At 32.1% G+C, this 10,469-nt stretch overlaps 2 protein-coding genes across 6 annotated transcripts; one reads left to right on the forward strand and one right to left on the reverse strand.

The window, feature by feature from the left end:
• Positions 1–522: 522 nt before the first annotated feature.
• On the forward strand, positions 523–2,910 carry LOC123909327 (WAT1-related protein At1g70260-like). The gene is made up of 7 exons (XM_045960156.1): positions 523–968; positions 1,088–1,150; positions 1,526–1,642; positions 1,745–1,985; positions 2,081–2,239; positions 2,366–2,517; positions 2,619–2,910. Exons 1-7 carry the CDS (start codon positions 763–765, stop codon positions 2,767–2,769), a joined length of 1,089 nt encoding a protein of 362 aa, XP_045816112.1. The 5' UTR covers positions 523–762; the 3' UTR covers positions 2,770–2,910.
• Positions 2,911–4,375: 1,465 nt separating this feature from the next.
• LOC123909328 (protein LAZ1 homolog 1) lies at positions 4,376–9,983 on the reverse strand. 5 transcript variants are annotated; one of them, XM_045960157.1, is made up of 9 exons: positions 9,831–9,983; positions 7,825–8,341; positions 7,535–7,591; positions 7,017–7,125; positions 6,562–6,746; positions 6,364–6,452; positions 5,773–6,028; positions 5,038–5,286; positions 4,376–4,944 (listed from the first exon to the last, which is right to left on the reverse strand). In XM_045960157.1, the coding sequence occupies exons 2-9, from the start codon at positions 8,038–8,040 to the stop codon at positions 4,654–4,656; spliced, it is 1,452 nt and encodes a 483-aa protein (XP_045816113.1). In that variant the 5' UTR covers positions 8,041–8,341; positions 9,831–9,983; the 3' UTR covers positions 4,376–4,653. The 5 variants fall into 5 exon arrangements, with proteins under 5 accessions (XP_045816113.1, XP_045816115.1, XP_045816114.1 ...); XM_045960159.1 differs by having other exon boundaries at positions 7,017–7,102; positions 7,521–7,591; XM_045960158.1 differs by having other exon boundaries at positions 7,825–8,386; positions 9,831–9,980.
• Positions 9,984–10,469: the final 486 nt, after the last annotated feature.

Here is a 10,469-nt window from a genome sequence, read left to right on the forward strand (position 1 = left end):
TCACAAACATACTAAAATGCTTAAAGTTATTGGTCCTTGATGATTCATTTCTTATTCTATGGTAACTTAACCACACTATATATACATATAATAACCCAAAGAATAACCAACAAATAAATAGAGAACATGTGCATAAGATCTAAAAAAACAAAAAATTAAACCAAGACATTAGATTCAAGTGTTTAATGAGCTCCTCTTAGAACGAATCATTCAGGAAAATCCGAATTTAATATCTACTAGAAACAATTTTTACCGACTTTACTTATTTTGCAGCCGAACTCTGAGTTATTGAGACTTTTTCCCCTGTGCCAAAGAGTTAATGAATAAAAAACAAAAAGAGTAAAATGATTTAAAATTTCATGATGTCATGTTTTGATCAATTGTTTAATAAATAAATTATCTAGGGACACTCGAGTTGCAACTTCTCCTACAAAGTAGCTTCACAATTCTATGAAAGGTTACTCACATCACATGCAGGGCCCTCATTTCTTCATATTTTGCTTCTTTATATTTAGATCACAAACATGCTTTTCAATTTCACTTCAATACAAAGAGAGATTCTAGTTGTGTTTTGTGGCTCTTATTCAAGCTCCAACAGTTGAGGAGCACACACACATACACATACACAACATATATAGCTATATATATAGCATATGTTTATATTCTCAAATTAAATTTCTGTCCATATATTTATTACAAGGAATATTACATATATTAGAAGTTTGTAATAGAAAATATATATATTTAGAAAAATTATATTAAATGGAGACTAAGATTAGTACTTCAGAATTGGTTCCATTTATAATTATGGTGATTATGGAAGGGTGCACAATAGCACTAACTATATTTGCAAAAACTTCAATAACCAATGGAATGAGTCCATTTGTGTTCATTGTTTATACTAATGCTTTGGCTACTATAATTTTGTTTCCTTCTTCCTTTTTATTAAACCACCAAAACCTAAACAGGTAGAACAACTCTTTCTATTTTTTTATTCATGTGTTTGTGTGTGTGTTTTTGTTTATAGCTACATGCATGAAATTGTTTGCATGGATGATTAATTTTAGTCTTAATCTTCTTTTCACAGAAAGGAGAAGCCACTTTTTACTTTCTCTTTGTTTATGAGATTCTTGCTACTTGGTTTTACTGGGTAAATATTCTCTCTGTCTCAATAATTTGTTACATGAATCAAAAGGTGACATAATAGTCTATTTAAGAACATGTCAAAGATGGACTTGAGATTCTCTACGGTCAGAGATTCTACATTCAAGTAGTCAGGACATTTGGTAGTTGTTCAATCAAAAGCAGTCGGTCTGAAAAAATGAAATAATTTAAAATACTGAGATTGAATTTAGACCGTATGATGTTAACCGAATAGTTACTGATGTTTGAAATGTGATGTTATGATCCCTAAAGAAGACAACCAAAATTTTATAAATCTAAATTACTAAGACTCTTTGAACATAATTGATTATCAAAATTTAAAGCCTATTAACTTTTTTATTGTGATTGATGGATTTTGCAGAATAACAATGACTCAAACACTTTTATTTTTGGGTCTAAGTTATAGTTCTCCAATACTTGTATGTGCCATGAGCCACTTGATCCCAACTTTTAATTTTCTCCTTAACATCATTCACAGGTTCCCTCTTCAAAACTTAGTAATTTTTTTGTTATATATTTTCTTCATTTTGTTACATTAATATATAACTTATGGATCAATTTAATTGATTTTTTTTTTTAGGAAAGTAGAGTTGAATTTGAAAAACTCTAGTATCCAAGTACAAATGATTGGTATAATGGTATCAATATTTGGAGCAATAATAGCTGAATTTTTCAAAGGACCACTTATAAGACCTTCTTCTCATCACCTTAAACACACTAAGCAACTTTTTATCTTTTCCTCAACACCTGAATTTTGGGTTTTTGGTGGCATTTTACTTGCTGCTGCTTCTTTTTCAGTTTCAATTGCCAACTTTATTCAGGTACTAATTTTCTTTTTAAAACACTTTTTTTTTTCAATTTTTCTTTTGAATCTTTGAGGTGATTCAATTAAATTTGTTTTGTTTTGTTATATTAGAAAGAAACTGTTAAGCAATATCCAGAACCAATGAAGATGGTTTCTTATTACACCTTGCTTGGTATGATACTTAGTGCAATAGTCTCATGCATATTTGAGAGTGATGTAAATGCTTGGAAGCTAAAGCATAACATGGAGCTCATTCTCATTGTTTTAACGGTACGTATAAACGCATATATATCAAATGATTTTAGATTTAATTTTTTTTAGATGTTCTATATAATATAAATTTTTAATGAAACGGTTACAAAACTATATACTGATGATAAATATGTAATATTTTAGGCGATATTTGGGGGTGTGATTCGTCCGAATGTTCAAGTTTGGTTGAGTAGAATGAAGGGTCCACTTTATGTGCCACAGTTCAAGCCCTTTGGTATTGCTTTTGCCACCACTTTTGGAGTTTGCTTTTTTCCTAACAGCCTTCATTATGGAAGGTAATACTTGGATTGGATTAGTTCCCCTTTATCTTTCCCATAGTATTATCTTTAATTTGGATTACTTATATATGATGCTTTTAATTATCATCCTTGTGTAGTGTGATAGGAGCAAGTGTAATTGGAATGGGTTATTATACAATATTGTATGGAGAATTCAAAGGAGATGAAGATGAGAAAAACTATGATGAAAGCTCAGATTCTTTGGACAAGAAGATTCCTCTTTTGCAAGAAAAGATGGAAGAGGTGTAAATAAATAAATAAATAAATTTAAAAAATTCAAAGTTGACCTCTATTCTCCTGTACAAATACAATAGAAGCTGCATATATCATTTCAAACTTTATTTTTTGTGGTGAAAATATCATTTCAGACTGATTGTGATTTGTTGCAAAGATTTTTTTTATTTATTTACTTCAACTATATGTAAATCATGAAAGATTCAGAAATAATCCCATTTTATTTAATAGTATGATTTATTGATTCAAGTTAATTTATGCATGATACAATACATATCTCACTCATGCACTATAGAATTAGTTTGTGCATTTAGTAAAAAAAAAAAAAAAAACCTTTCTCAAGTACATAATTTAAGGACAACAACTTAATTGATAGTATAGAAATATAGAGATGACAATTGGACCCATATCTAGTGGGTACCCGTAAAATATACCCATAACAGGTAGGGTAAAAACCCGCATTTTGGGTATGGGCACGGGTATGGGTAATTACCCGCAAAAATGAACGGGTATGGGTGCGAGTATGGGTACCTTAGTACCCACCCCGTCTCATACCCGCATAATATATATTTATTTATTTTATATATATTATTATATAATTACATGTGTATATCAATTTTAAAAAAATACAACACTATTAAACTATTACACATTTTTAATAAAAAAGTTTATTTATAATATAATACAAACACAATGTGAATATGTTAACAAGGAAATGAACTTTAAAATGAGTTTAGTAAAATTTTTGTTTATAATTTTCATGAGTCAAAGTTAAAATCTTTAAAAAAATTAATTATATTAAAACGATATAATATTTTATAATTGGTCGATTTATTTTTAATAAAATTGCGGGTAACATGTATAGGTATGGGGACCTGTTATGGGGACGAGTACAAAGGTTGTTACCCACGCGGGTATGAAGATGGGTACGGCTATTTTTTTCAAATTGCGGGTATGAGAATGGGTACTATAGTACCCTACCCATACCCTACCCATTGTCATTCCTACAAAAATGTCAATAATACATCACACTTTCAACACGTTGAAATTCATGTTACCCATAAAATTTATGCTGGACCTACATTCATTAGTGAGATGCATATAATTTTTTTTCTGAAATTAGATTTATTTCAATTTTAATTAACCAATAAGAGTAGTCGAGTTCGAATCCCGCTAATACTCTTAAATTAAGGTAAACATAAATCACTTTGTAGTGATTTTTGAACTCGAAGTCTTCCTTGTCTTAGATTGAAAATTGAAATAACTAATCTCCAAGCTCAGTTATTTTCTACCATTTTAACATATTTCATTTCAGCAGTCCTTCCAAAATTTCTTTCAATTTCTTTTATGTAATTTGTTGACTATGAAGATAAACATATTTTTACATATTTTCTTGTTCAAGTTGATGTAAGCTTGAACTTTATTAGTTGAGACTCTGTTTTAGCATACTGTATGGTGAGTTTTTTTTTAGATTTCTAAGAGGTTTTGTTCATTTTTGCAAAAATAGTTGATTAGGTTTTGTCCAAACCAACCAAAAATTATTGATTAGGTTTTGTTCATTTTTGCAATCTTTTTCTCTCAAAATCAAGTTGAACAAAGGGAGTAAAGGAGATGCACACTCTTAACAGAATAACAGGGTTGATACTTTTTGCTTGGACTGAAAAAATGTCATGTTTTCTTCTCAATCTATTCAATATTAGTCTCACCCTTGACATAACCGTGGGAATTTTATCAGCCCTGTATACATGACTATATTTTCCATTATATGTACACGTCTTTTAAGGCTCGCCAGATTGTAAGCCCCCTACATGCTATTTCGAGTTTTCCACCCTACGCCAAAATCTATTAGAATTTTTATCTATGTGCAAAACTAAAGATTGTTGAACTGATAGAATTTTACTATCTTCTCATCCTGGAGGCTGACGCCTTGGATTGAGTATGTCTCTTTCCGCTGGACACCCCACTATCACTGACACTTCCTTCCACAAGTTTGTCGTGAACATCAGAAAATTCTGTTCTCCATGAATGCAGGGGAACAAGGTGGCTATCATCCTTGGTGCTTTTCTTCCGCTCTTCATCATGGCGTTTTACATTTTCTGATATCTGATGGAAGGTTTTGTTTATTTTTGAAATGCCCCTTTCAACAGGTTCTACCACATGTGAAACTGTAAATTTCATGTCATCGACAATCTGAAACAGAAAGACAGCAAAAATAAAACAGATGAGTTTGACATAAATACGGGAAAATAATTAAACGGTTTGAAGCTGAGTGCCATATCTCACAATTTCACCACTTCCAAGAACCACATCACGAACATTATGTGGAAACTTCATAGGCTTCTTATCTTTCTCACCATTGCGGCTCAGCCGCATTCTAGTTGAGCGCTCACAGTCACGAACCTCTGATGGATCAGGAGGTGTCCCTAACGATGCATAGTCAGCCATCACTGATGCATTGCGGACACACCTCTCCCCTCTTTTGTAAGGTACTGCTGGGAAGACATAAAGGTGCACAACGGCAGCAACACCCATCTGTAAACAATGTTAAGATGGGGGAATCATTTAAAACATGCCGACCTAGAACTTTATAATTGATTGAAAGCTTTTTCCATATTGATGACACAAATTCCAGTTTAAATAGCATTAAGTGACTCACAACATTTACCAGAGGAGAAAAAACCAACACAAGATACTAAACATAAAACAGATGACTGGCTGAACTTAAAACCAAAGTGAGTCCCCGTTCTAAAGCAAAGCCAGCATTGATCTTTTTAAAATGTTCAAGAAAATAGAGTGGAGAATGATCGTCTCATGTACTTAATAATGCATAACTCAGAATCCATATATCACCGCTACTTAATAATGCATTATTAATAAATGACAAGTAAAATCATCAAATACTTTTGATGCATAACTCAGTTTATTGTGTAAATTCAACTGTTTAATCAAATGTGGGTTGAACTATTGACCTGCATACATATCAATAAAAAGTACAATATGCAAACACAAAAAACAAACCTCTATGCAGATGATATAGTCTTGTATACGTGTTTTCAACTCTTGAGCCAGTGACCCTTTAAATGCTCCCATAGAAAAAAGAAATGCTACAGCCACTCCTTGCCACCATGTTAGAAAGACTATTGATTTAAATGTTAAAAATTTGGCTAATGGTTTGATTGGCTCCAGTTTATCTTTAATGACAGAATAGAATTGTACAAGGCAATACAGGGCCCAAGTCTGACTAAAATTAAGAATACTTGCCAAGTAGGGATACCTGCAAGCGCAAAAGAGAATCAGGCAGCATTGAGAGTTGAGTTATAACAAATACAGATTTGGAAATAGAAAAGTAGAAATAATAATAATAATAATAATAATAATAATAATAATAATAATAATAATAATAATAATAATAATAATTAATAATAATAATAATAATAATAATAATAATAATAATATAATATATGTACTGACTTCTGTTAATATTCCAAATAACAAGTAAAATTTGATCCGAGATCAAGAATGACTTCTGTTGTTAAGAATTAAGAACATATTAACGGTATTCATTATACACATGCAGATAATCAAAAGCATAAGCCAATAGAATCTTACCCATATCTCCATTCAAACTTCCCCTCTCCATAAACCCCAAAAGACTCGAGGATCATTGCCAGCAGTGCACAGATCATTTTCAGTATCATCTGGAATGTAGGGTTTACTTTTAGTCAACAATAAGAAAGACAAGGATTCCACTTAACCGAAAAGAGAGAGCAGTGGAACAAAAGCACAATATATCAAAATCCAACATACATATTGTACGATGCCAATTTTCACAGATTGATAGAAGTCAGGGCCAAGATACCAATCTCTTAAGAAGCAATTTAAAGGAAATGGATGTTCTACAACTCCATATGCATAGGCTTCTTTCAGGAGAGGAGTGCTGGAGTCTGTTACGCTCGTACTTTCCATAAATTGAATTGTTTTGTCCTCACCACCTGAAAGCAACCATAAACAAATTTGTACAAAGAGCATGACCAATCCAGCACAACATAGAATTTGAGAAGATGTGTGAAATCTTTTAGCCATGTGCAATAACATTGCACATTCAAGCCTCACAGATTAATAGATTTTGAATTAGACTTGACTGGAAGGATAATATCTTAAAATATCTTAATCCTTACACTTTTCACATGTGGGAAGAACATATACATGAATACTAACTACAACTAGTGAAATTATAAAGATGCGCAATCCATTTGACATACCCAAGCAAGCTATCAGGTATCTCTCAAAGCAATATAATGCAAAAGCCTCATAGCAGTCCCGGATAATTTCACAGTTAAATGCCGCACTGGAATCCAATAGTGACAAAAACTGCATCATATAAACATCAGAACATAACAATATACTATTAAAACTATATTATATACACAAAGAAGGCACAATAATACTAATGTTTGTTACAAGTCATTACTGATGGTCCTTTCAGGAAAATATGACCCAAGATTTTCTTGATGTAAGTTAAACAAGATTAAAATCTGTGAGTGTATTATAATTTATAAATAAAAAAGGAGGCAGTGCATCAATAAGGTATTAAAAGATCGAAAATCCTCAAAACACCAACTATCATAACATAAATATGCATGTAAAAAGAGGAGCATTTTAATCTGACTGTGGAAGACACTGACGTAAGAGTTCTTTAGAATTAATAAACCCAAGTAAATGATGCTTTATGATATATAAAGAGAACAGAGTATTTGGCCATTTACTTGGCATCTCTTACCGATTCCAATGCATAGACAGGAACCATTAAAATGAGGCCAATCAAAAATTTCTGCTCCTGATAAAAAAAAATATAGGAAGTATTAACTTCTGCTCATTAAAAGTAGAAAGTATCATGAAATGAAAGGAAAGGGTTATACAGGCAAGAAATATATTGTCAAATCAATTAAAGGGTACAACTATAATAAGCACTGAGCAAAGGTATGCATTACATAAATAGTAAATCTATTGGTGCAGGGGGAAAATTAAGTAAGACTCAAAAGTCAAAAGTAAAGGAACACATGTATCAACCTCGGGCTGATTATAGGCAGCTAAATGCTCGAATATTAGGTACATGGAGAGAACAAGGGCAACAAGCACAAATATACTTGCACTGAAGACTGTCCAGCTAACAGTTCCTGTAGACTCCACACCTACGTTGTTGGGCCACATACTGCCGGGTCTGCTAGTGGACTCAACAACCGTAAAAAGAAATATGGAAGCACACAAAATATCCATCAAACCCATTCGCCGAAAAATTAGAATTGGTTGTAATGAATAGTCTTCCCTTGATTTGATCAACTCTATCCTTTGCTATATTCCAGACAGTTTGAAGTGTTTCCACCCCCACAAAACCTTCTATATTGTTTGATTTTCCTTCTTTGTGTCTTTTCTGTATGGGACGTGGAAACCAGCACCCTTTAAGGTAAAGTGAATAACACAAGAAAATTTCCCTTTCAATGTATCGTCAAATTTAACACGCAACACACAGAACTAACAGTCCATCAACAGCAGCCAAAGATGTTTCCTTTTGATGTATGTAGAAAACCTGAATTGAGATAGGACATCTATCATGCATTGAAAATTGAATTACCTATAGAAATAGTGTTATTAAAAATATATTCATTCTTTGTCAAAAAAAAAAATTATCTTCATTCAGTTTTTGAAGCAATTACAGGTGGTTCAGCTAGTAAGCATGTCCAAGATAATAGAAGATTTAGCAATACTAAACCTTAAAGACATAAAATATCAAAAACTCCCAAAGCTCCAATATTGTCATTTGCACCAGAAAATCCAAAATTTAAAGCATCATTCGACCTCTACATGTCCAGATTTCAATAACTTAAACAATACAGAGTCCCAAAGTTTGATAGGGGATAGGGAATAGGGATATAGAAAAAGGCCAATCAAAAGAGAAGTAAGAGCTGGTGTGCCATTTTTTATAATGTATAGCATTTCTGTCACAAAATAGTTCAAAAACTTCCATACAACTATTTATTAACTACGGTACCATATATTCTCCTAACTATTTGCTGATTTCCATTGTACCAATTAGCTTTACCTACAGATGTGATCACAGCGCACAAGTAGGTACACCAAGAGAGGATAATAGCAACAATCTCATATGGAAAGCTGATCTAAACAACAAATTGGGACACCTAATCATCAAGCGACTTTCATTCCATTTGATCATAAAGAATGAAAGTCCGGAAGAAACAAAATAACGAACTCTTTCCATTCATAAATTATTCAGTACAAGACTTCGTCATACTATTATATAAATTATCTCCGAATCCAAGATGATCATATTAATTATCATAGCATATTTCATTGCAATATTGCTACTACGCTAACGAAGCAAAAATACAGTCCTGCTTAACTATTCATTTTCTTTTTAGCCACAAGACATTCGAAGAAGAAAAAGTGCAACTGGATTTCGAAACCACCAAAGTCCAAAAGAAACGGATAGACTAAACGACGGTCTTAGCAAGATTGGTATTTACTATTCACAACTCCTAAAGGTACAAGAAGACAAACATCATCGAATAAAGAATCTAAAAACAATAACTCTACTTCTCACTAGCAATAAAGTTTCATAACTACAAAGAACTACTCTATCCCATTTTCAATTTCTCTAATAATGAGTTCAATCTAACATAATTTCAATTCAGTTAATCACATAAATAATGAAGAGGTAATCAAGAACATACTTCAGCAAATCTAGGTAAACTCAAATAAAATTCAATAACTATCACATAGATGTATTTATCCCTTTTTCACATTTGATGAACAAAATACTCTTCGCCGACAATTCAAGAAACAATAATCGAATTTCAATATCGGTTCATTCGGAAATTAAAAAAAAAATGCGTATTAGAAATTATGTGAAAACGGGGAAAAGGCTAAAACCCTAGACCTCGAGAATATGCAAGAAAAAACGGCATGAGCCGAAACGAGAATCGGTGGAATAGGAAGAATAGAACGGTGGCAATGAGACGGAGAAAGCATTGGAGGAAAATTTGGGATGAAAATCAAACCTGTATACGGCGTGTTGTGCTTTTCCCGAGAAAATCGAGATTGATATTTTCCGGGAGAATAGAACGCAAGGAACGAGTGGAAAATATGTAATAAAGAAAGAATAGAGCGAAGCGAAACAGAATTTTGCTTCGGCAGTTGGAAAACCCAAATCTCGAATTAATTTTGTTTATATTTTTATTATTTTCGAGAAAAATGAAAAAGAGGGAGAAAATGATAGGATAAAGACACGTGGATGTTGTGCTCAACAGATGGAATCAGAGTCGTCCATTATGACCTCAACGTAATTGAAAATTTGGTATTGGTGTTGGTAAAGTATGAATGTCACATGTCGGGTGCATCAGTGCATGTGGTATTAGAGATAACAAGAATTAGAGATATCAACAATGTTTTTCCTATACTACCATCATAATTTTAGGGTATTAAATAAAAATTAGTTAGAAGTTAGTTGTGGATACCGCATACAAATCTATTTATGTGGTTAGTTTTCATTGATTTCTTCAAATTATAAAGGAATAGGGTAGATTTCACCTAACATAACTGACATTAGAACTTTGGTACCTAAAATACTTCAAAGTATGATATTTTTATTTTTTTCTAATAGGTATAGTTTTCATTTTATTTTTCTTATAATTTGAAAG

The sequence above is a fragment of the Trifolium pratense genome, linkage group LG2 (assembly GCF_020283565.1).
Source record: "Trifolium pratense cultivar HEN17-A07 linkage group LG2, ARS_RC_1.1, whole genome shotgun sequence".
In the NCBI taxonomy this organism is placed as follows: Eukaryota; Viridiplantae; Streptophyta; class Magnoliopsida; order Fabales; family Fabaceae; genus Trifolium; species Trifolium pratense.